At 43.0% G+C, this 27,714-nt stretch overlaps 1 protein-coding gene across 1 annotated transcript in view; it reads left to right on the forward strand.

The window, feature by feature from the left end:
- LOC120986031 (collagen alpha-1(VII) chain-like) overlaps window positions 1-27,714 on the forward strand; it is a 570,823-nt gene that overhangs the window by 211,254 nt on the left and 331,855 nt on the right. Inside the window, exons 66-68 of the mRNA XM_040414311.1 lie at window positions 3,275-3,523; window positions 11,514-11,759; window positions 12,764-12,976. Coding sequence (XP_040270245.1) covers window positions 3,275-3,523; window positions 11,514-11,759; window positions 12,764-12,976 — 708 coding nt within the window. The remainder of the gene's footprint in view (window positions 1-3,274; window positions 3,524-11,513; window positions 11,760-12,763; window positions 12,977-27,714) is intronic.

Here is a 27,714-nt window from a genome sequence, read left to right on the forward strand (position 1 = left end):
CATCAGGGGCAGGCTGCATGAATATGGAACTGCATCAGGGGCAGGTGGGGACAGGGGGGGGTTGGAGGCACACAGGAAGGGGGCACAGATCGGGGGCACTAGGACACTACCTGATTTCAGGCTCTGATCTGCAGAGCGCTGATCAGAGCCTGGAACAGGCATTTTTTCACTGCCGCGATCCGATTGGTTAGTCTGCACAGACTAACCAATCGGATCGATTGCAGGCAAGGGACCACTCTGATTGGACCCTTGCTGGCATTACTGCACTGTATGCTGTCCTTGACAGCAGCAGTGCAGGGGCAGAAGTTTTGCAGCGCTTGGATTAAAGAGCTGCCTGACGTCTATACACGTGCTATCTGCACGGGGCATGTGCAAATAGCACGTATATAGATGGATTGCAGTCGGGAAGGGGTTAAGTTCCCAGTCTGCCCCTGTCTGTAAAGCACATTGGGGAAGATTTATTACTAGGAGAATTTTTTAAAGTCAGTTTTTCAGGAGTCAGTGCTGCTATAATTTGGCTTATAGTTATCAAATGTCGCACAATGATTAAGTGGCCACTGAGTTTTAATATACACTGCTCAAAAAAATAAAGGGAACACTTTGTTCTTTACATAGTTGAATGTGCTGACAACAAAATCACACAAAAATAAAAAAATGGAAATCAAATTTTTCAACCCATGGAGGTCTGGATTTGGAGTCACACTCAAAATTAAAGTGGAAAAACACACTACAGGCTGATCCAACTTTGATGTAATGTCCTTAAAACAAGTCAAAATGAGGCTCAGTAGTGTGTGTGGCCTCCACGTGCCTGTATGACCTCCCTACAACGCCTGTGCATGCTCCTGATGAGGTGGCGGACGGTCTCCTGAGGGATCTCCTCCCAGACCTGGACTAAAGCATATGCCAACTCCTGGACAGTCTGTGGTGCAACGTGACGTTGGTGGATAGAGCGAGACATGATGTCATAGATGTGCTCAATTGGATTCAGGTCTGGGGAACGGGCGGGCCAGTCCATAGCATCAATGACTTCGTCTTGCAGGAACTGCTGACACACTCGAGCCACATGAGGTCTAGCATTGTCTTGCATTAGGAGGAACCCATGGCCAACCGCACCAGCATATGGTCTCACAAGGGGTCTGGGGATCTCATCTCTGTACCTAATGGCAGTCAGGCTACCTCTGGCGAGCACATGGAGGGCTGTGCGGCCCTCTAAAGAAATGCCACCCCACACCATTACTGACCCAATGCCAAACCGGTCATGCTGGAGGATGTTGCAGGCAGCAGAACGTTCTCCACGGCGTCTCAAGACTTTGTCACATCTGTCACATGTGCTCAGTGTGAACCTGCTTTCATCTGTGAAGAGCACAGGGCGCCAGTGGCGAATTTGCCAATCTTGGTGTTCTCTGGCAAATGCCAAACGTCCTGCACGGTGTTGGGCTGTAAGCACAACCCCCACCTGTGGACGTTGGGCCCTCATATCACCCTCATGGAGTCTGTTTCTGACCGTTTGAGCAGACACATGCACATTTGTGGCCTGCTGGAGGTCATTTTGCAGGGCTCTGGCAGTGCTCCTCCTGTTCCTCCTTGCACAAAGGCGGAGGTAGCGGTCCTGCTGCTGGGTTGTTGCCCTCCTATGGCTTCCTCCACGTCTCCTGATGTACTGGCCTGTCTCCTGGTAGCGCCTCCATGCTCTGGACACTACGCTGACAGACACAGCAAACCTTCTTGCCACAGCTCGCAGTGATGTGCCATCCTGGATAAGCTGCACTACCTGAGCCACTTGTGTGGGTTGTAGACTCCGTCTCATGCTACCACTAGAGTGAAAGCACCGCCGGCATTCGAAAGTGACCAAAACATCAGCCAGGAAGCATAGGAACTGAGAAGTGGTCTGTGGTCACCACCTGCAGAACCACTCCTTTATTGGGGGTGTCTTGCTAATTGCCTATAATTTCCACCTGTTGTCTATCCCATTTGCACAACAGCATGTGAAATTGATTGTCACTCAGTGTTGCTTCCTAAGTGGACAGTTTGATTTCACAGAAGTGTGATTGACTTGGAGTTACATTGTGTTGTTTAAGTGTTCCCTTTATTTTTTTGAGCAGTGTATATTGATTGATACGTCATCTATTGTCTTGCTTGCTACATACATGTTAGAAAATACACAACATAAATTCACCAACCCCTTTAAATCAATTCAAAAAGTTAGCCACACCCACTCTCCTATCCACTTTTCAAAACTGGAGAGAGTGTTGCAACTTTTTTGAATAATCACGCAGTGCAGAGCTTGATACATTTCCCTCAATGACTTGATGGCACAGGTATGAATACATACTCTTTATTGCTAACTTGAATGTACAGTATAGTATCAACCCAAATGTTTAGCATGCCTAGCCCCTGTCAATCAAGGGGAGGGGGCAGTGTGCAGAGCACAGAGGGCGTTACAGAGCAGTGCTCAGATGATTCAGCCCCACCTCCTAGTGCTCCAATTGCTAATTTGCATATGAATAAAAAACGAATATTTCTCTGTAGCTATTTATCATACAGACAAAAGAAAGGTATTGTTTTAATCAGCATGATGAGGCCTATCATGAAGAATGGTTGATACGTCCATTCACACATCAGTAAGTGTTTCGCGGATCCGCAAAACACGGACACCAGTAATGTGCGATCCGCAATTTGCGGACCGCAAATCATAGACACTATAATAGAAAATGCCTTTTCTGGCCCGCAATTGCGGACAAGAATAGGACATGTTCTATTTTTTTCAGGAACGGAATTGCGGATCCCGAAAAAACTGATCCTGAAAAAACAGATGCAGATCCTGAAAATGTGGATGCGAATCCTGTAAATGCGGATTCGCATCCGTTCCAGCCCCATTGAGAGTGAATGGGTCCGCAAATTGCGGAACAAATGCGGACCCAAATTGCGGACGTGTGAATGGACTATAATGGAGTTGATCCTGGTGACAGAGTCTCTTTAAGAGGATGTAAATGCTACACCAGGGAAATTGGTGTGATTTTAGTTATAATTATTACACATAATTCTGTGATGATAGATAGCATTACCTGACTAATATTCTTCAATTAATAAACTATGTTTGTAGTATCACTTATATTTTCCAACAATAGTAAACATGTTTCAAATTCTCCCTGTGGTATGTAAACTAATGAGCACAACTGTATATCCTGATGCTCTGTATTACTTGAACCGATCTCTTAAGCTTCTGCTATGTTCACATTATTATTAGATTGCATTTTACTCACTTTATATTTAGGAAGCAAATGATGGCAAAAAGCAAAAGAAGAAGAAAAAAACTGATTCCCAGCCTATTAATGTTATACCAATTGTGGTCACAGAGGAGCAGGAAGAAAACAGAGAAGAGCATGGTCTTCAGTTTAATATAGAAGAAAGCAACCCATTACCATTACCTACTCAGATACCTACTACTGTAGATGGGCGTAGACTCCTCATTGTAACCCAAACTGCTGCACAATCTGAGCAATCTAGTAGGAAACAGGACAAGGTAAACTTTTCTGTTTTTTAAATGATATTTTGTGAAGCTTACTTTTGTTAGAAAATTGTACTGTACTTTAAAACGCTAAGGCTACTTTCACACTAGCGTTTTTGTTTTCCGGTATTGAGTTCCGTCCTAGGGGCTCAATACCGGAAAAAAACTGATCAGTTTTATCCTAATGCATTCTGAATGGAGAGCATTCCGTTCGGTATACATCAGGATGCATCAGTTCAGTCCCTCTTACGTTTTTTGGCCGGAGAAAATACCGCAGCATGCTGTATTTTTCTCTCCGGCCAAAAATCCTGAACACTTGCCGGAATGCCGGATCCGGCATTAATTTCCATTTAAATGTATTAGTGCTTCATCTGGCCCCAAGTGTTCTGGCAAAATGGATCCGTTCTTTCCGTCCGCCCATGCGCAGACCATTAAATCTATGAAAAAAATAAATACCGGATACGTTTTTCCGGATGACAGCCGTATCACAAATGCATCCGTTTGCGTCCAGATTGCAGGATCTGCCTGCCGGAATCCTCTGCCGCAAGTGTGAAAGTACCCTAATACGGAAGTTACATACACAAAAGTTGGAAAGGTTTCTATATTTACTACTGCTATAAGGCTGCGTTCACACGGGCGAGTATTCCGCGCGGGTGCAATGCGGTAGGTGAACGTATTGCACCCGCACTGAATCCTGACCCATTCATTTCTATGGGGCTGTTCAGATGAGCGGTGATTTTCACGCGTCACTTGTGCGTTGCGTGAAAATCGCAGCATGCTCTATATTCTGCGTTTTTCACGCAACGCAGGCCCCATAGAAGTGAATGGGGTTGCGTGAAAATCGCAAGCATCCGCAAGCAAGTGCGGATGCTGTGCGATTTTCACGCATGGTAGCTAGGTGACAGTCTATTCACTGTATTATTTTCCCTTATAACATGGTTATAAGGGAAAATAATAGCATTCTGAAAACAGAATGCATAGTAAGTGATCAGTTGAGGGTTAAAAAAAATAAAAAAAATTAACTCACCTTCTCCGTTTGTTCGCGTAAGTCCCGGTCTCTTCTTTACTTCTCAAAAGATGAACTATGGGCTAAAGGACCTTTGGTGACGTAAGATCACATGCTCCAATCACATGGTCCATCACCGCGGTGATGGACCATGTGATTGGAGCATGTGATCTGACGTCACCAAAGGTCCTTTAGCCCATAGTTTATCTTTTAAAGAACTAAAGACCGGGAGAACTACGCGAACAACAGGAGAAGGTGAGTTAATTTTTTTAATTTTTTTTAACCCTTAACTGATCACCTACTAAGCATTCTGTTTTCAGAATGCTATTATTTTCCCTTATAACCATGTTATAAGGGAAAATAATAACATCTACACAACACCGAACCCAAACCTGAACTTCTGTGAAGAAGTTCGGGTCTGGGTACCACAGTCGGTTTTTTATCACGCGCGTGCAAAACACATTGCACACGCACGATAAAAACTGAACATCGGAACGCAATCGCAGTCAAAACTGACTGCAATTGCATTCCTACTCGCGCGGGTTTGCCGCAACACACCGGGACGCATCCGGAACTAATCCGGACACGCTCGTGTGAACGCAGCCTAAATGTACTGTTCACTACTGCTATAAAATTATATAGAATTAAAGGGGTTATGTCTTGATTAAAAATTAAAATCAGACATCATATATAGAGATGAGCGAATGGAAGTTGATGAAGTGGAATTCAATCCGAATTTTAGGAAAAATTTGATTCGCAAAGAATCCGAATTTCCTCACGCTTCGTGGTAACGAACAAATTTTTTCCTAAAGTGGCTGCTGCACGTGTTAGGACATGGAGCAAGGAACTCTGGGAACGAGGGGTAACCCACAATGCCATGCATGCAGCCAATCAGCAGCCAGCCAGCCCTGTAATGTCACAGCCCTATAAATAGCCTCAGTCATCTTGGATTCAGCCATTTTCCAGTGTACTTAGTGCAGGGAGAGACGTCAGCAGGTGCTAGGGAAAGTGCTAGGAAAGACTTTAGAACATATAACTGCATCACACAAGGGCTAATAAGACATGGAAAGATTCCCTTGTAATAAACCCTGTTAATTGCTATATCACACAGCACTTGCATCCCAATAAAGAGAACGGTTTGCTGGAATTACAGAGGTATCATATATTGCAAACCTGAAAGCAGCAGTATAATGGCAATTTGGATCCCCAGTCTGTGCAGCAAGGTGTAATAGGATTGCTCCTATTACCCAGGCTGTACACTCCCGTATTGGACCCTGTTCTGCATCCCTACACTTCTAATGCTCTTTCCCTGAACTTCTATTCAGCAAAATAAAAGTTTTCAAGCCTTTTTTGGTGTGTATAAGTGGGGTAAAAAAGGGCTTATTTGCCGTTGTGTTTTGAAGTGAGAAAATTACAGCCCTTTTTGGGGTGTATTAGTGGCGAAAAAAAAAATTATTTGCTGTTCAGCGGTGCAGTTATATGTTCTAAAGCCTTTTTTGGCATGTATTAGTGGGAAAAAAGGGGCTTATTAGCCGTTGTTTTGGCGTGTATTAATGTGGCAAAAAAAAGCATTATTTGCTATTCAGTAGTGCCGTTATATGTTCTAAAGTCTTTCTTGGCATGTATTAGTGCCCAAAAAATATATTATTTGCCATTCAGTAGTGCCGTTATATGTTCTAAAGTCTTTCTTGGCATGTATTAGTGCCCAAAAAATATATTATTTGCCATTCAGTAGTGCAGTTATATGTTCTAAAGCCTTTTTTGGCATGTATTTGTGGGGAAAAAAAGTATTAGATGTCTCTGGCGCAGGCAAGGGGGCATGGCAGCAGGGGTCACTTCCAGAGGCCTGAGCTCCCAGTGTCAGCTAGCGGTCGTGTCTTGACCAGCAACGCAGCGGTTCTTGAATGGTTGACTCGGTCATCCATTTCATCCCAAGTGACATCAGACACCCCCAGCCAACAATCGGTGGGTTGCTCATACACAACCCCTAGTTGGCATGGCCCGGGAACATGCCCTGTGCCCTCACCTGTCCTCAACCTTCCTCTGTCCTTTTCTGTTCCCTCAACCATACAAGTATTATATGTTGTGGGGTCAGCTCCACTATACAGCGAGGACGAGCTACTAGAGGACAGTCAGCAGCTACTGCCCAGCCAAGATGTGGAGGAGACATCCGCCGTTTCCTCCGGTAGGCGGGCAAGTAGTGATGAGGAGAGTGGCGTGGAAGCTGGTGTTGTGAGTGGTCAGGCTCCTGGCTCAGAGACCGTTGAGGAGGACATCAGTGACGTGCAGACAGTACTCGATGATGATGTAGCCGATTGCAATTAGGAGCCGAGTGAATTAGGGGCTTCATCATCATCGGGATAAGAGGGTGGCAGTTTGCGCAAGAGGCAGTGGCGGAGCCAGCAAGTCGGTAGCGTGGCCGGGAGTCAGCAGTGTGGCAGCAGTGGGAGGTCGGGAACCAAACATGCTCGGGTAGACCACTCATTTCGCAGGAGCATACCTGCCCGGAAAGTAGTGGTACAGGGGTGCACGTAGGCAGCGGAGTGTTGGGGGTAAAATCACCTATTCTGCGATGTGGCAGTTTTGTGTTAAACCACCGGAGGAGATGAACATGGCCATTTGCCGAATCTGTGGGCAGAAGGTGAAGCGTGGCCAGGGTGCCAATGTTGGCACCACGGCCCTGCGTCAACATATGCAGTGTCACCATAAAGTGGCCTGGGAGAATCGTGGCTCCAATGTGGTGGTCCAGCCTGCCACAGCAACCGCTGCATCACCCAGTTGCACGCACCCGATTTCAGGCAGTAAAGGCTCCACCACCTCAGCCGAAGGGAGCTGTCTGTCCTTCTCATCATTCTCCGGTCCTGATGCTTCTACTCCTTGCACTCCTACTCCTCGTCAATCATTGCGTCAGCAATCGATCACAGAAGCGATCGCCAAGAGACAACAGTATGCGTGCACTCATCCAACGGTTCAGAAGCTGAACATGCTCCTGGCCAGGTTGCTGGTGCTGCAGTCCCTCCCTTTCCAAGTGGTGGACTCTGCACCTTTCAGAGAACTGATGGCTTGTGCCGAGCTGAGGTGAGGAGTCCTAAGCATTAATTTCTGCACAAATATGTAGAACAGAAGGTGGGCCAATCCTTGAGCCTGTCGTGTCTGCCAAAGTGCACTGCAGCGCCGACGTGTGAAGCTGTAACTACGGTCAAGGACAATATATCTCCTTTACGGCCCACTGGGTAAAGGCGGTTCCTACCCAGCCAAACCAGGAACTTGGCCGGGTGACGCCGCTTCCGCCTCCACGTTCTCACGCCGTTGGTCCTGCGACAATGTCCGCCTCTGCATCCTCATCCTCCACCGTGTCCTCAGCCTCCACTGCAGGGACAATTCACAGTGCTCCTCCAGCATACCACATGTGCAGGGCATGGCGGTGTCATGCTGTTCTACACCTTGTTTACCTGGGCGAACGGAGTCACACAGTGGAGGAACTGCTTCATGTCCTTCATCAAGAAATTTAATCCTGGCTTTCTCCGCAACAACTCAAAATCAGAACCATGGAGACTGACAACGGGAAGAATCTGCTGTCGGCACTGCGTCAATGAGGGCTGAACCATGCGCCCTGCATGGCGCATGTGTTCAATCTGGTTGTCAAGCGGTTCCTGAAGTCTTCCACCCAACTGCAAGACATCCTAAAAAAGGAAACTTTGCATGCACTTCAGCCACTCATACACCTCCAAGCACACCCTCCCCCAACATAGGCTGATATGCGACATTTCCACCCGTTGGAATACAACCCTTCATATGTTGGACCGACTATATGAACAGATAAAGGCCATAAACAATTTCTTGATAATCCAAATGGACAGGAGTACTCCCCTGAGTCTAGAGTTGCTGATGAGCAGCTTTCTTAACTACTCACCAGCAGCAGCAGCTAGACCTGGAGCAGAACCTGAACCAGCAGGTGGTGGCATACTTGGACAGCACCCTGCCACTCCAAATTGAGGATCCGCTGGACTACTGGGCAGCCGAACTGAAATTGTGGCAGCAACTGGCCTCAGTTTGTCCTGGAAAAGCTGTCCTGTCCTGCCAGTAGTGTGTCATCAGAATGGGTGTTTAGTGCGGCGGGGGCCATAGTTACCCCAAGGAGAACTCGACTGTCCACCCAAAATGTGGAGAGACTGACCATTGTCAAGATGAATCAGGCGTGGATCAGCCAGGATTTCCACCCACTAATGCCTGATGCATCAGATTAGATCATCCATGCTACCTCACCCAAACCTTGACAAGAGACACCAGTTTCTTCTGGCTACCTGCATCAGCTAGTATTTTGATGCTGCCACTCACCTGACGCCACACATCTGATGCCAAGTGCTCCAACACTCACCATTGTCAGCGGGTACTGTTATTGCCACCCACCTCCCCACTCTGTCACCGGGTCACTCTGTGGTCTCCTGATGCTGCTGCCACCTCACCACTCAGGTCTTCTCATGATGCTGCTGCCACCTTCACACTGTCATTGTGCCACTCTGTGGTCTCTTCATGTTACTGCTGCTGCTACCTCCACACTATGTCACCTTGCCACTCTCTGGCCTCCTCATGCTGCTGCTAACTCAACACTATGTCACCTTGCCATTCTGTGGCCACCTCATGCTGCTGCCACTTCTACGTTATGTAACCTTGCCACCGAGTGGTTTACTCATGCGGCTGCTAAATCAACACTATGTCACTGGGCCACACTGGGCCCTCCTCATGCTGCTGCTGCAGCCATCTCCACACTATGTCACCTTGCCAGTCTGTGGCCTCCTCATGCTGCTGCTGCTACCACCTCCACACTATGTCACCTTGCCACTCTGTGGTCTCCTCATGCTGCTGCTAAATCAAGACTATGTCACTGGGTCACTATGTGGCCTCTTCATGCTGCTGCCACCTCCACACTATGTCACCTTGCCACTCTGTGGTCTCCTCATGCTGCTGACAACTCACAAACACTGTCTCTTGGACACTCTGTGGTGTCCTTATGCAGCTACCACCTCCACACTCTGTCACCCTGCCACTCTGTGGCCTCCTCATGTTGCTGCTGCCACCTCCACATTATGTCACCTTGCCACTCTGTGGCCTCCTCATGCTGCTGCTGATACGACCTCCACACTATGTCACCTTACCAGTCTGTGGCCTCCTCATGCTGCTGCTGCCACCTCCACACTATGTCACCTTGCCAGTCTGTGGCCTCCTCATGCTGCTGCTAACTCAACACTATGTCACTGGGCCACTTTGTTGCTTCCTCATGCTGCTGCCACCTCCACACTATGTCAGCTTGCCACTCCTTGGCCTACTCATGCTGCTGCTAAATCAACACTATGTCACTGGGCCACTCTGTGGCCTCCTCAAGCTGTTTCTGCTGCCACTTCAACACTATGTCACCTTGCCAGTCTGTGGTCTCCTCATGCTGCTGCTAACTCAACACTATGTCACTGGGCCACTCTGTGTCTTCCTCATGCTGCTGCCACCTCAATGCTATGTAAATGGGCCACTCTGTGGTCTCCTCATGATGCTGCTGCTACCTCAACACTTTGTCATTGGGTCACTCTGTGGACTTCTCAAGCTGTTCTCCCACCCTCCCCACTCCATGACTGGGTCACTATTTTGTCTTTTTGTCAGGGGAGCTCTACTTGTATAAGCGTTTATTAAAACAGGTTCTGTCGTCGATATCTATGTGGAATCACGCTATAGTAGGATCTTGGGCTTCTGCATGGTTCTTTATACCTGGCGCTAACATCCACTTGTAAGGCTGAGTTCACACTTGAGTTATTTGGTCAGTTTTGGGCCCGTTTTTAACGCGATTCGCCGCAAATAAATTTGGATCAAATTTTTGGGGAAAATTCGGTGAACCGGCCGAATCGAATTTTTTAGAAATTTGCTCATCTCTAATCATATTGTAAATGACAATCTCTTTCAAATAAAGCTATAACCAACCCTGTACCTCACATGGATCCAGAGATCTCCCGATTCATTGCTCTGCTAGATTTTCTTTAGGCTGGCAGCTTAAGAGACGTGTTTTTTCTAAGGGACCATGTCCTTTCAGTTGCAGCTCTTTCCAACTGTCACAGTAGATATGGCTGGTAGCAGTTGAAAGATGGAGCTGGCCGTGTGCGACCACCCTAGTACGGGGAGCCATTACGGGGAGCCATTATAATGAAGTAAAGAGATTATCTTACAATGAGCATTTTTGTACCCAAATTAAAATTTTTAAAGTTCATTACAAATGTAAATACTGGTAGTTTCATGCTGAATTATAGTAATATAGCATTAAAGTGAGGCATAACTGCTTTAAAATTTAAATGTTGATTGGAAATATGATGATCAATGCCACACATTTTTTGCTACATGATTATGATATTACTGGCCACTGATATTTACTACAATTCATTTCAATGGTGAGGGTAAACTCTAGTTCAGGGATGGCCAACCTGAGGCTCTCCAGCTGTTCCAAAACTACAACTACCAGCATGCCCAGACAGCCTACAGCTATCAGCCTACACAGGGAATGGTGGGAGTTGTAGTTTTGCAACAGCTGGAGAAACGCAGGCTGGCCATGCCTCCTCTAGTTTGTGTGAGACTAGCATTGATGTGAAGGATGAATGTTTCTGTATGGCGCTGTGCAATATGTTGTGTAATCAGGCCCGGACTGGCCCACAGGGGTACAGGGGAATCACCGGTGGGCCCCTGAACAAAGTGGGCCCCTAGTCTCCCACCCCCTGCACAAGTGGCACATAACACAGTAGACTTACTGCACTTCATACATATATTCAATGTACAGCACCTCAACCAGCCTATGTTCATATAAAAAACTTGTTAGCTAATTTATTATATTTGAATGTATCCGTATGGTGGGCCCCCAAAATAAATTTTACTGATGGGCCCTAGGTACTCTAGTCTTACACTGTGTGTTATATATAAACAGTAAGAAATAAATACATAGTAAATACAATTCTGTTATATTTTTAGGAATCTAGAAAAGAGAGTAAGACAAAAAGCCGCCTGGAAAAAACAATAACCGACACAAGACTGAGAAATACGTTGTCTGAGGAGAGTAATGGAAATCATGGTGAAATAAAGAAGAACGTTGTGCAACCCACCAGCACGGCAACATCTACTGAAACAGGGTTAAATTTAACAGAGGAAGATATTACCCATAGGATTTCTCCTGACCAAAGTACAATAATAGAGACTGAGACAAAAGTTCCCCTAAAGGTAAAAGTATATATAGCTTTGTATTCTTCCACAGATGTGCAATTACCAGGGCCCAAATGCCATCCTAAAACTACCATCTGCAGTTCTGCACCCTAGTGTTCCACACAGTAAATTGCAATTCCAAGGAACGTGCTTGTTCTAAAATTCTAATAAAAATGCCCGGCCTTATATAAGGATTCTCAATCATTTGGTCCTGTTTTAAATACAGACCAGTGGGGGGGTCGGGTCAGACATCATTCAGGTGAATGGGAGTTGAGCTGCAGTAACCCTGCACTGCAAAGTGGACAGAGTTGTCTGCTTCTGGCACCATCCGCTGTGTTGTTTCTGGGATTGGCAGATGCTAAACTGGTGATTATTGGGGTGCTGTGTGACAGACCCTCACTGATCTGATATTGAGGACCTATCTTAACACTAGGTCATTAGTAAAGATAAACAAATTTTCCAAATTTAGTTTTGGACCTGATTCATAGAATCAGCAGTCAGATTTGATTCAGTTTGAATCTAAAGTGCCCCATTTGCCCTGAAAAGTTGCATATGACACTCTAAGGTCTCCTAGGACTGTATCTAATCCCTTTCAAGCTCTTTAATGCAAGACAGCATTAGTAATCTTAAAGTGGCAGCTACATATATGGGTAAATCCTTGGTAGCTGGTGGTAACAAACAGCCTGTTTAAAAACACGCTGCACTGTCAGATTTTTTTAAATTCAAAATGGTCCAAAAAGTATCCTTTTTTGTGCCAGATGCCTTCTTCTCTGATCTGTAAAATTGTGTCCACCATTTTGAGCGATTTGTGTGGGGCAAATCACAAAAGTATCTGATACTCAGAAATTAGAATATCTTGGGAAATGCTTAAGGAATTCAAATAAAGTAGAATTGAATCATTTATCTCTAGTCATTAATTTCTAGTTTCCGCACAAACCTTTTAATGTAATTTCTTACATGTAAACTGTAAGCCTTTTAAAGATAGTAAAATAAATAATAAAGTATTTCACAATTTTTGTTAGGTAACAAGGAAAGGCAAGAAAGACAAAAAGAAAAGTAATCATGCTGTAGATATATCCACAGAATTTATTGATGAACAAGAAGTGAGTGTAAACTATACATTATGGGCAGAGTATTCCGAGCATGATCTCAAGAAGGACACCAGACTAACACAGGAAAGTACACAGGAAAGCTTGGTCATTGGCGAAAATGTAAGCTCTACAACAACAGGCATGGTAAGAATGGCTTTTTTTTAGGGTCTGTCACCAGTTTTCACAATACAAAGTGCATATATTATTAAAGGAGTTGTCTGGGTTCAGAGGTAACCCGAACATATCTCCATTTTGACCCATGCAGCCCCCATGCTCTGATGTTCCCTGGCCATGCGCCTAGCAGTGTTGCCAGTGATGTCACCAGCACTGATGGGCAGGCTTTAGTGCTGCCCTAGCCATTTTACAGAATAGGACAGGGCTAAAGCCTGCCCATTAGTGCTGGTGATGTCACCGGGCTCACTGCTAGGTGGAAGCCTCTGCCTAGCTTTACTCATGGAGAGCCCGGTACGTCACCGGATTTCCAAAAAAAAGCGTTTGCACTGCGCAATTCTGCGCAGTGCAAAGGAGAACATCGGAGCATGCAATGCTTTGATGCTCATATCAGAGAGGCTGCCTGGGTGAAAACAGGGATACAGTATGTCCAGGTTCAGCTCTGAATCCGGACAGCCCCTTTAAATAGAGAGTCCAGCTAGACATAAATTTAGGAGGGAAATAAAAAAAAAAAGGATATACTGTATAGTCATTATTCAGCACCCAGGCATGAATATTCAAGGTAAGTACACCAGTCTCATCTATCTAATAATATAGGTAGCTTGTTTTGTGAAATCTGGTAACTGATCCTCTCTTAAGGCTTAAAGGGAATCTGTCATGAGATCAATATCAATCCAACTTACATTCCAGATGCGCATTGGTCTCTACTTTGTATGTCCCTTGGTCTCATCTTCATAGCTGCTGCCAATCCAGAGAAATAAGCATTTCGATTTTATGCTAATTATGACATTGCACCCAGAGGCTCCGCCCCTTGTCTCCTATGCCTTGCCCACCCCACCGCCACTAAGATTGACATAGATACGCCTGTCCAAGAAATTTTGCAAGAGCACGTCTGGTGCACACCCTGTACAAGGATGGAATACTCAGAGGTCTCCATGAGGTACACCGTGTGCGCCAAATGCATGAGACTTCAGGGCTCGGTGTGAATATGTTTTCACTACCTGGCCTGTCAGTCTTAGTGGTGGTGGAGCAGCATATAAGACAGGGAGCAGAGCTTCTGATGCAACGGCATTGTCCTTTTTGCACCTAGGAGCTAATTAACATAAAATAAAAATGATTATTTCTTTGGCTTCGCAGCAACTATGAAGATAAGATTTGTCGGAAACAGGACACATCTGGAATGTAAATTGATTTGATACTGACAGAATCCCTCAGCAGCATTATGCATAAAGCAATATTTAGTTTCTTCACATACCACTGTTTTCCTTGAAATTTTCCCTTAGTTACGGCTGTTTAAATATTTACAATATGAGGACATTCTCAAGATGGCTCCTCTGCCAGTTCACTGAGGCCAAAACTGTTTTCCCTCGCTTCCCATATACACTTGCTGTAGCCAGTAGCTCCCTGCCAATCAGGTTGGATTACTCAGAGACACACCTCCTCACTCTGAAGCCTAATACAGGCATGCAGTGTGAAGGACTGTCCTTCCGTCTTCCTGTCTTCTTTAGCTAGAGACAGACAAGCCATAGCAACTTTTAACCCTTTAAGGCCCAGAGGGTTTATTTTTAATTTTACGTTTTCGTTTTGCGTTCCCTGCCTTCACAGAGCCATAATTTTTTATTTTTCTGTTCACATAGCCATAAGAGTTTTTTTTTGTTGGAGGACAAGTTGTACTTTCCTACGCTACCATTTAGTATTGCATATGATGTAGTGGGAAGCAGGAAAAAAAAATTCCAAATGGGGTGAAATTGCAAAACAAAAGCAATTTCACCACAGTTTTATGTTTTTTTTATTGCGTCATGATAGTGATAAAAAAAATTAAAAGTGGGAAAAAAAATCAGTTTTCTTTTTTTGTTGCCATATTTTGACCCCTATAACTTTTTTGTAATTATGTGTACGGAGCTGTATGGGGGCTCATTTTTTGAGGGGCGATCTGAACTTTTCATTGATACCATTCTGGGGTGTGTTTGACTTCTCGATAACTTTTTATTAAATTTTTATGTAGAAAATGAAGCTACCAAAAACGGCGAATCGGCCATTTGGACGCTCTTTTTCCGTTTTACTGTTTTGCCGTATGGGGAATATATTTTTATATTTTTATCCGCGTTTTTGCACATCGTATTTTTTTATTTTTTATTTTTATTTTGGGAAAAGGGAGGTGATTAGAATTTAAAAAAAAAAACTTTTTTATAGTTCCCATAGGGAACTATAACATGCAATCATTAGATTGCTATTATCATAGACTCCAATGCACTTGCATTGGAATCTATTAATTTTTTACTAGTTTCCTATGGAGCCTTATTACAGGCAAGGGCTCCATAGGAAATACTATGCAGCCTCCTGTCATTCACAAAGACAGGGGCTGCTGCACACAAGCTCCGGCTCCTCCGATCGCCACACAGGGGAGCCGGAGCATAACCGAAAGCGGTTTCCATCCCACACCAAAGCGTGACATTATAAACTGCCAAAACCATAATTTTTTGTTTGTTTGCGTGCAGCTATGTATCCTATTGCTGCACTGGCAGGTCAGTTGCAAGGGCTATCTTTGGAGGTAGCTTACCTCCGCACGACCATCTCGTGGAAGCAGAGATCACAGGCTGTTCGTCTTGGTGGTAGCCAAGGAGAGCTCCGGGAGAGCTTAAAATTGCTCTCCCGGACAGATTTTCTGGGGGATGTGATAATTTCATTTTGTTTAGAGAGGCGTGCAAACTGTATTTTAGGCTACGTCCACACTGATCTGGGGATGAGAAACAGCGAGTCGGTGTGGTTATTTCCTTGCTTAAGTGGGATGCACAGTCATGGGCTTTTTCTCTGCTAACCAGATCGCAGTCTCTCCGGGTCAGTAGATGAATTTTTCGAAGCTTTGATGATCCGGATCGGACTTCTCTAGCCGAAACCAAGCTGCTTGGCCTTCGTCAGGGTGATCATTTCGCTGAGATTTATTGCTCTGAGTTTAGGAGGGGGGATACAGATACAGAGTGGAATGATCCTGCCCTCCATAGCCAGTTTTGTCAAGGGTTATCAGAGAGGCTCAACGACGCTTTGGCCTTTAAAAAACCAATGTCTCTGGAGGCTGCTATGTCTCTTGCTATGTGCATTGATAGACTCCTAAGAGAGATCTAGGGGCCCCCACTCTCAGGACGTACCACATGATGTATCGTCCTCCTCTGACACGTTGGGTGAAGCTACTCCTGGGTTTATGTCTGGGGACGAACCCATGCAATAAGGGGGAGCTACTCCTGGATCCGCTTTTAAGCATACTGGTAATAGGAAGGGAGTGTGTTTTTTCTGCGGACAGAAGGGACATTTTATCAGAGTATGTCCATACATTCAACAGCAAAAAGAAAAAAGAGGGAGATTCAATTCCCATCTGACTCTCGGAAGGGTGAGAGGAGAGTCAGAAAATGAGCATTTGTCTTTGGCTGGTAGTACTCGATTTCTCCTGACTGCTGAGGTGGTGCTAGAGTCAAACTGTGGTGATTGAGGTGTTCAACAGCGGGGCTGGGTTGAACCTGATTGATGTTCAGTTTGTCCGTATGCACGGGTTGTCACCGAGTGCATTAGAAAAAACATTTCCGTTTTTGCTATTGATTCTGCACCTCTAGCTCAGAAGTGTTTATCTCAAGTGGTGCATGAGATCAGATTAAGAGTGGTTGACTTTCATCAATAATTAATCTCCTGTTTTGTGTTGGAGGGTCTGCCTGCTTTGGTGGTTCTGGGTTTACCATGGTTAAGCAAGCACAATCCAACCATCGATTGGCAAGCTAGACAGATTCTGGATTAGGGTGATTATTGCATTGACAATTGTCTGAATGCATCTTTTTTCTGTTTTAACTACTAAGACATTACCCTCTTTTATATCTGGTTTCGCGATGTATTTTCTGAGAGTGGATGCCAGGAATTACCTCCACATCGGGAATATGATTGTCCTATCAACCTTATTCCCGGAGCTAAATTGCCAAAATCTAGAATGTATAACCTTTTTGGACCTGAAGGACTGGCCATCAGAGATTATATTGCCGAGAGTTTGGCTAAAGGACACATAAGACCTTCCAGATCTCCAGTGGCAGCAGGGTTCTTTTTTGTTAAAAAAAAAGGACGGAGGTCTTCGGCCATGTCTGGATTTCCGTGAATTACTGTCCGTGATCCTTACCCTCTTCCTTTGATTCCCGATTTGTTTAACCAGATTGTTGGTGCCAAGGTGTTCTCCAAGTTGGACTTAAGGGGGGCATATTATATGGTTAGGATCAAGGAAGGGGATGAATGGAAGATGGCTTTTAATACTCCTGAGGGGCACTTTGAGCACCTGGTCATGCCTTTTGGGTTTACCAATGCTCTTGCGGTTTTCCAGCATTTTGTGAATGACATTTTTTCATCATCTTGTGGGGAGGTCGTGTATTTGGATGACATTCTAATTTATTCCCCCGACGTGGAAATACATCAGGATTACGTTAGACAGGTGTTACATATCCTAAGAGATAATAAATTGTACGCAAAATTATAGAAGTGTATTTTTGCTGTACACGAGGTGCAGTTTTTGGGCTACCTGCTGTCATCTTCAGGTTTTCGAATGGATCCAGAGAAAGTCTGTGCTGTATTTTACTGGGATTGACCTGAAAATCTGAAGGCACTTATGCGGTATTACCGAAAATGTATTCAAAACTATTCGACAATAGTAAAACCCTTAACTGACATGACTAAGAAAGGGACGGGTGTTTCAGTGTGGTCTGATTCGGCATTGCAAGCCTTTTCTGCGATTAAGGAATGCTTCTCTTCCGCCCCTATATTGGTGCAGCCGGATGTATCACAACCTTTCATTGTGGAAGTGGACGTGTCCGAGGTGGGGGTAGGAGCAGTTTTATCGCAGGGCCCGTCACCTGGTAAATGGCGTCCATGTGCCTTTTTCCCTAAAAAAAAACCTCTTCCACAGAGAGAAATTATTATGTGGGTAACAGAGAGTTGCTGGCCATTAAGTTGTCTTTTGAGGAATGGCGTCATTGGTTGGAAGGGGCGATTCATCCGATCACAGTGTTCACAGATCCCGAAAACCTGGCTTAACTGGAGTCGGCTAAACGACTCAACCTAAGGTGACACATACTCGGCCTTCCGGATCTCTACTTCCGTTGCCCATCCCGTCCAGACCATGGACTCACTTATCCATGGATTTTATCATTGATCTACCTAATTCTTCAGGAAAGACAATTATTCTGGTGGTAGTTGATCGCTTTAGTAAAATGGTGCACTTTATAGCATTGCTGGGCCTAACTAATGCTAAAACACTTGCACAAGTGTTTGTTGACAACATTATGAAACTCCATGGCATTCCCTCTGATGTAGGCTCGGATCGTAGGACTCAGTTTGTTTCCAGATTCTGGAAAGCATTCTGTACTCCACTGGGGGTACAACTGTTCTTTTCCTAGGCTTTTCATCCTCAGTTGAACGGACAGACGGAGTGCACTAATCAGAATCTGGAGACTTACTTGAGATGTTTTGTCTCTGAGATCCAGGAGAAGTGGTCTTCAATTTTGTCTTTGGCAGAGTTTGCCATAAATAATTGTAAACAGGAATCCAATGGGAAGTCGCCGTTTTTTTGGGCATATGGGTTTCACCCGCCGTTTGGCACATTTTCTGGTTCAGATACTTCTAGGACCCCGGAGGAGAAAAGTTTTTCGTCATTATTGTCATCTATATGGCGGAAAATTCAAGATAACTTGATGAATATGGGCAACAAGTATAAACGTGTGGCTGACAGGAAACGTATGAAAGGTCTGGACCGAAGAGTGGGTGGTTCTGTGTGGCTGTTAACAAGAAACAATAAGTTGAAGGTACCTTCTTGGAAGTTGGGTCCAAGATTCATTGGTCCATATAAGATTACTGCCATTATTAATCCTGTAGCTTTTCGTCTTGAACTTCCTCAGGCCCTGAAAATTCATAATGTGTTTCATAAATCTTTGTTGAAGAGATATGTTGAACCTTTGGAGCCGTCTTACTTGCCACCCGCTCCTGTGATGGTGGACAGTAGTTTGGAATTTCAGATCGCCAAGATAATTGACTCTTGAGTTCTCTCTAGATTTCTTCAGTATCTTGTTCACTGGAAGGGTTATGGACCAGAGGAGAGAAGGATGTGGATACCGGCATCTGACGTGAATGCCAGTCGTTTGGTGAAAGCTTTTCACAGGTCTCACCTGGATAAGGTTGGTCCTGGGTGTCCGGAGGTCACCCGTAGAAAGGGGGGGGGGGGTAAAAATCATGGACGTTCCCACGACAGGTGGTAGGAGATCGGTGAGACTGGAAACACGTGGTTTGATCTGAGATGTTTACCGTTTGGATCAAATGATGTCTGTGTTGTTTCTGGTGTTTGCCACGCCTTCTTTCCCCAGGTGTGGCTATTATGGTCATTTAACCTTCCCTATTTATAGTTGCTTCTCCCACAATGCTATGCGTTTTATAGCTTCTGTTTGGACCTTTGGATAGATTGTGGTTGGATCTCGGCTAAGTTCCTGGTGCTTCCATTGCTCCTTTGAAGTTAAGTCTTTCCTTTCCCTTTTGTATTTTGTTTGGGTTCTGTGTGTGTTACATCTCCCTATTGTTTCTATTAGGCCTGAAAGAGACTCCTGTTCGTCCTTCCTTTTGGAGGAACAGGTAGTCTTGTCCCTGCCATTAGTACCATGGTCCTATAGGGCTTGACAGGACTCTAGGTATTCCTACGTATGAACTCACCTACCTTTGGGGTCTGTTCATACTGGTAGTCAGTAGTTCTCAGGCCTGATTCCCTGTTCCCCCCTTCCCTCCTCTGCTCGGTGTGGTGTTTCCCTCCCACACTGAAGCATGACAGTGCCACTGACATGCCACTGAGGCCAGTCACTGGCTGTGAAGGGGAATATGTGGTGGTGGTGGACCCTATTTGTCCAGAAGTTAACAGCTACAACAGATGGGTTGAACGTTACAAAGAGTACAACAAGCTGGACAACTTCTTTAATGTTTTTATACATGGTTCCTATGGAAACGATAGTGGAAACATAGAAGAATACATCTTTTTTTTTGTCAGTCTTGTTTTTACTAATTTTAAGACAATAAGACAAGAAGAATGTGTACATAGCATGAGACATAATGGCACTACAGTTAAAGGCAGCAAAAAAATCAATCATGCAAAATAACATAACATTTGGATAAGATATAAGCTTATGACTGCCAAATCACGCTGAAAATTACAATTCTGGAACAGGGAATGGAGGAAACGTGACTGGGATGAGGAAGGTGGAGAGACATCAATTGGAGAACAACATTAACCATAGAAATGCCACATGAGGCTCTTCTTCCCCAATATGGACAGATCTACTGTAGGAAGAATCGACAGCAGTGCTTACTGAGGGGGTTGAGATTAGTTTAACACCTGAGAATTGATAATAAATATAAAGGTTGCTTGCCAAAATGGTTGTAGAACAGTATACCCCTACCAAATATGGATCATTGTGTCAACTTCAGTACCACATCTCCAGCATAAGTCTGATAGCAGACAAAACGTGTTTGTAAAGATTCAGAACAGTGTTACCACCTTGATGAGATCTTATAATTTTTCTACTGTACCATGGGCAATTTATGAGCCACAGTAAAGACCTTCACTCCACTCTGAGTCCGACAGACTCAATTCCAACTCTCTTACCCAAGCAGTGGTGAAAGAGTGAATCGGTGTCTCAGGTTTATTCAGGAGAAGATTTAGTGCAGAGATAACATGTGTGGGAGGGGAAGAAAACATTTAAAAATCAGTCCTGGGTATTTTAGGGATCCCAGATGGAAACTTCACTTTAAGAAGGTCAGCTGGGCATATTCCAACCAGGACAAGATCTCCTGGAATCAATCTTCTAAAAAAGGAATGCCTCAAAGCATTTGTTAATGTTTTTTTTTTTACATGACTAGATTATCTAAAAACCTTTCTGTATGTTCTGTTCTTACTGTTACAACAAAAATAGTCCTACACTGTATAGCATATAAGACATCACATGACGAGTTTAGTAATGTAATGCTACAAAACAAATCAAAATGTCAAAAATAATTCTGTGGATTGTGCATTAAGAGATTAAAAACATCTCTGTAGTGAGAAATAGTGAGAAACAAAATAAAGAAAAAGGGAACATAAATGTATTTTACAATCTTTGTTTTTACGTGCAGGAGGGAGCCACTGAAAATAATACAGAAACATCCCTGTATGAGGTACGGTAATAACACAGCAATTTATAAACTATAAATCTTATTATGTGGAATGGATATAACAACTAAGAGCATAATAAGCTAAGTGGCCTTGTTGTGGACTAAGAAAGCAGGTCTATAACAAAATAATAGTTATACATACTTAAAGGAGTTTTCTGAGATTTTTTATCTAATGATCTATACTCTGGATAGGTCATCAGTATCTGATCGGTGATGGTTGGACCCCCAGGGCCCCAATGATCATATGTTTGAGAAGACACTGGATCTTGTAGTAGCTCCATAGCCTTCTTGCAGCTTTGCTTAGGCCATGTGACGTCATGTTAATCGGTCACCTGGCCTAGGTGCAGTTCATCCCTATTGAAGTGAATGGGGCTGAGCTCGGATACCAAGCACAGCCACTATGCAATGTACGGCCAGGTGCATGGTGAGCAGGGAGAAGGCTGCGGCCCTACTTTGAGCGAAACTGCCTTCTCAAACAGCTGATTGGCGGGGGGCTCTGGGTGTCAGACCCCCATTAATCATATACTGATGATCTATCCAGACAATAGGTCAACAGTTAAAAATATTGTAAAACCCCTTTAAAGCAATACTGTTGCGCTCACAGAATATGTAGCTTGATTGATAGGAATACTAACAGTGGAGTACACTCAGGCCTGAGGGCTCCATTGCAAAGATGAAAAAGTAGGCCTCTTTCAGGTTTTGCTTCACACCACCACCTTCTTAACCACTGGCAATATGAGATATTAGTGCAACAGTGATGATAATGTCTTTAATGCGCTGTGAAATATATCAGCACTATATAAAAGAGTATAATAAATAACCCGACCCATTATCATAAATTGTGCACTTTTTGCATTTGCTTGTTTGCTAACATTGCAGCACTTATAGAGTCTACTTTCCTGTGCAGATTCTCACCACCCATGAATGAGCCGCATTACATCAGGGAGCGACATAGGCTGTCCCTATTTTATGTACACCCTTATATACTAGATGTTACAAACACAGAGTACAGAATTTCACATGGCACCTCTGTAAAATACAACTTATTAAAGCATAAGCAACTATATATTTGTGAGCTATATATTTTACATCAGGAAGAAAATGAAGTTTGTTACATTATTTTTTGTATGTTGGATTGTTTTTATATATCCTCCAGATCATCCATTGTTGCTAAGCATTGTGTTACATATTCTTGCTGACTTGCAATTGTACACATCTTGTTAGTTTGCACTTTGTCATGAGGGTAATACTTTGCTTTACGTGTGTGTATCATTCTCGGCATAATTGGCTGTGTGCTCTCAAAGCTTAACTGTGCTTATTAACAAGAAACCTGCTTTGGCTATTCCATAATGAACACATGCATGCGCATGGTGGAAATGTTCTACAGATGCAGATGGTGGAACGCCCCCGTTATGTTTTTTCTTCTCTTGAAGAAATTAACCTTAATGTGTGCTTGAGGATACAGGAAGAAAAAGAAACATCTACTGTGTATTATCTAAAGCCTTACACCCAGTTCACACCTGAGCGTTTTACAGCGCGTTTTACAGCGCGTTCCTACGCGCTGTAAAACGCACAACAAGGAGAAACCAATGCTTCCCTATGGGAATGGTTCTCACCTGGGCGTTTTACAGCGCGTACGATCGCGCTGTAAAACGCCCGACGCTCTAACAAGTACTTGAGCGTCTTTGGGGCGTTTTGTCGCGCGTTCCCGTACATAGACTTTCGGGAACGCGCGACAATGGGCGTTCGCTTGTCTCTGTATGCACGCTTGTAAACGCCCGTACAATCGCGCATACAGAGCGCTCCTTTCAGAACGCTCAGGTGTGAACCCAGGGTTAATGATAGTATTGGGACAGAAGAGGCAACTGGATCTCTACCAATTTTTTTTACTACTGAACAAAACCACTTTTCCACCTCAAATTAAGAGAACAGAAACATAAGTGATGGCGCAGAAATGATAGATATAATATTTATGTGAAAGCTGAGAAAAGCCCCATTTGAATTTCTTCTTAAGATAATAAAATTCTTAATGAGAAAGCAAAAACCTTTACATTTTTCCCTCCCCACCTTCAAAGTGTCATAACTTTTTATTTCTGCATCGATATATGAGAGCTTGTTTCTGGGGGATGAGTTTTAATGGAATCATTTAATAGCTTATATAATGTATTGGGAAGCTTTAAAATAATTATTTGTGGGGTGGAAATAGAAAAATAGCGCAACTCTGCAATTGTTTTTTTTGCTTTTAAGTTGCTTGCAGTGTGATAAAAATGACCTGTTCACTTTATTCGGGTGATCAGTATGATTACAGTGCTGCCAAATTTATATAGTTTTTGTTATGTTTTACTACTTATAAAAAATGAAAAACTTAAAAATGCTTTGTGTCACCATATTCTGACGCTCATAACTTTTTAATTTTTCTACAACCAGAGCTAGCTTGTTTTTTTGTGGGACAAGCGGTAGTTCAATGCACATAAGACTTTGTGATAGTTTTTAATTACATTTTTTTTGGATGAAAAAGAGATGATGAAATAAGAACAATTCTGACACTGGAGATTTTTTTATCTTACGGTTGTTACTGAATGTAATAATAACTATTATGAAATTGTAATATTTCAGTCCTTTTCAGACAGGGTGATGCCAATTCTGTTTATGTTTTATTTTTTTTATATGAGAAATAAGAAAAAGGTTTTTATTTCTTTATATTTTTGTTCTTTTTTTATATTCTTAAAAACTGTTTTCAGCCAATATTTATTTTTTTATTCGTCCCCTTAGGAGATGAATACTTCTGTATTGTTGTGAATAGCAATTTTACTGACATACTATTACACCTTGCCATAGACCATAGCAACTGTTTGGCAGCTTGGGATTGGCAGGGGTGTCAGTTGGAGAACAGAGGGAGCACACTCCCTTCGTCTATCTGCTTAGATGCCAGAGTCACATTTGACCGGGGCATCTGAGGGGTAAAACTACTGGGGTAGCAGTTATCTCAGATCCAGGCCGCTGTGCCGTGTCAAGTTTGGAGCGGGCTTAGCTAGTGAGCCCGCTCCATATATTACTTAGCGACCAATGAGGTACATATGCATATTGAAATCAATGGGCAGTCCATGTAATACACAGATATGCAGTGAGAGATTCGCTCTTTGTAGCTGTTATTCTCCCTAGTTAATTTGGGCTCTTTTTAAGAAAACTGGGCTTTCTAAACCAGACTACCTGTTACTACTTTGGAGATGATCTTTTTCATATTCTGATGTTCAATGTTTACAAGCCATGGATCTTGTCCAACCTAACTAATCCATTCGTCTTCAGAACACTTTCGTACAGTGTACCAGGCAGCAATCGCTCAGTGGCAAATCTAACAGAGCCTTAATGCTTGTACTTGCTGCAAGCAATCGCTATTAACCAACTGCACCAGACACGGATGCTCCAAGCTTTTTAACATGAAATCTTTGTTTAAATCACACAGGACCAATCTTAAAACTACTCAGCTGCCTAAAACACAAGAAGGAACTATTTACCTTCACATGAACAGCCCACGGCCTTTCTACAAACTGTAAAGCCTTGAGACTGACGCTAGGCTTGTGTGATCTAGGATACTACTGGCAGTCATCTACTTGATGCAAATCATTTGGCGCACTTCTGCAAACACAGTGGGACTGTTATTTGATGTTTGTCTTTGGATTCAAAGATCCATGGCAGAAGACAAGATGTTGCATCTAAGGCTAAGCTATTGACCAAGTCTATCCATTTTATTTATTTGAAATGGTACATCCAATATTAGCAAACCACAAATAGCTATATATGTGTGACACTGCAAAAGCTCACCAAAACTTTTTGAAAACACACATATAATGTAACATGATAGTTTAAAATAGCAGCAATGCATGAAATGCTATGACAGGAAAGCTCCCCCTCAGGTTCACAGGACCATATCTTTAAATCTTCAAAGGATGTGCAATATCCATATTCAGAGTTTGACAACAAATGTCAATAACTAGCTTCAGGTTATAGGTATACATCCAGAGTCTACAATCAATAATACACAGCTCAATAACAACAAAGCCAATAGATAATAACATACAAAGAGGTCCCTACAGGAAAAACCCCTGAGTAGACCATAGTAAGTAAGACTAGCTGGGTGAGGCAATACAAAAATTATAAATAATTTTGCAATGTAGTAATGAAGACAAATACAGACCAGGATCCTGGAGGGAACACCAAACCGACGTGCATTTCGCCTAGCTTCCTCTTGGGGCCGTAAAAGAGGAAGCTAGGCGAAACGCGTGTCGGGGTTGGTGTTCCCTCCAGGTTCCTGGTCTGTATTTGTCTTCTTTACTACATTGCATAATTATTTATAATTTTTGTTTTGTTGTCAAACTCTATATATGGATATTGCACATCCTTTGAAGATTTAAAGATATGGTCCTGTGTACCTGAGGGGGAGCTTTCCTGTCATTGCATTTCATGCATTGCTGCTATTTTATTAATTATGAGATTTGATATGTATTGTATGTATTTCCACTAATAAACTATCATGTTACATTATTTGTGTGTTTTCAAAAAAGTTTTGGTGAGCTTATTTAAAATGGTGTGAATAAGCTTCAATAATTGGATTCTGGATATGAGCATGAAAACAAAATTGTATTTAATACCTACTTACATTCCAGTCACTCACTTACTTCTGAGCTCTGTCCTTGAGCAGTGACTTGAAACGTTTATCATATTCACGAAGATAGAACTGGGTGATTCAAACAGACCACAGCCTATGGACAAACTTCCACTTACTTCAAATTCATGTTAGCACAGTATTTTGCACATTGGAGTGTTCATAAAAATGTATTTCAAAATGACTTGCAGCAAGCTTCATTGTGTTCTCTGGTGTGAGAATAGGCCAATGCAGTGGTTCAAAACTCATGAAATACAAAGGGTAAAGAAGCATTATTATCTAGAATTAATTATTGCCATTTGGAGCATTACTGAATACTGACCAAGTAGATAAGGCTGTGTACCCAATTGGAATAATTGTCAAAGGTAACCTGTAGTTACTTCAGAAGTTCAACCAGTTTAAAAATAATACTGTTCTAGTAACTAATAAAATATGATTATAAAAGTCAAAATAAGTTTCATGTCCAATGATACATTATTTTTTTATATGCATAGGCTGCATGACAAAACAGTCTCTTGTGATGTTGTACTGTGTGTATTATATAACGTCCGATGGGGAATGCCACCATTTCTTTTTTTTATTGGAGGCATGTGGAGGTACAGTAGGACATTTGTGGGTGCCCTACTATTGCTCTATCTAACTTGAAGGCTGTACTGAGCTTTAATACTGCCTTGTGCGCGATTGAAGATACCATAGCAATAGTTGAATCTTCATGAAAATCCAAAATTTATCAAGATACTAGTTATATCTTTATATCTAGACCATATCTTTAAATCACAAGACCTCCTTCTCTCCTCTCCTCTTATCACCTCTTCCCACAATCGCCTCCAAGATTTCTCCTGTGCATTCCCTATTCTCTGGAACTCTCTACCCAAACACATCAGACTCTTACCGACAGTGTAATCCTTCAAAAGAAACCTAAAAACCCACCTCTTCAGACAAGCCTACAAACAGTGACCCTGCTGCCTCTATACCGCCATGACCAACTTCACCCGCACCTACTGTGTCCTTCTCCCATACCATGTAGATTGTAAGCCCTCACGGGCAGGGTCCTCTCTCCTTCTGTACCAGTTTGTAACTCATCTTGTTTATGCTTAGTGCAATTGGCTGTATTATATATGTATACCCCTTTTCATATGTACAGCACCATGGAATGAATGGCGCTTTAATAATAAATAATAATAATAATAATAATAATAATAATAATAAAAATCAAAAAGTATTTATATTTAAAAATAATGGGACAGATTTACTAATACTGTCTAAAAGTAAGGTAGTGTAAACTTAGACAGTCCTAAATGGAATCTGTTACCACGATCTTGGACTATTATCTACAGTAATATATTAGTACTGTGGATAAGCAGTCCAGGTCGCTATTTTTTTATTTTCCTACTGCCGTCCAATCCCCAATCATCAGTGCAGTTGCACACACACAGTTGGGTCCTCTCCAGTAGGTTAGTACAGCACAGCAGTTTAAACTTTGTAATTTAACACAGTTTTGAGCACTGACAGCGGGGGAACAGAGAACAGTAGGAAAATAGGCTAGTCTAATTTTACATCATCTATGTGTTGACTATGGCTTGTATTAGGCCATTAGATGTCTTGCAGATAATGATTATAGATCGAAGATTTTCCGATTCGTTATCAACCAAGAAAGTGCATATTACATACAGAGATGTTGTTTGTACCTTAGCTCATTAATCGTTCACTACAAAGTACAGTACCACGACTCTATGTGATCTGTAAGCGAGTAGACGACTCCATATTATACGAACGGATCTGTGACCGAGGAACGATAATTTTTTTTTAGCAGGATGAACGATCACGATTGGCAAGAAAT

This window comes from Bufo bufo, chromosome 1, assembly GCF_905171765.1.
Source record: "Bufo bufo chromosome 1, aBufBuf1.1, whole genome shotgun sequence".
Classification (NCBI taxonomy): Eukaryota; Metazoa; Chordata; class Amphibia; order Anura; family Bufonidae; genus Bufo; species Bufo bufo.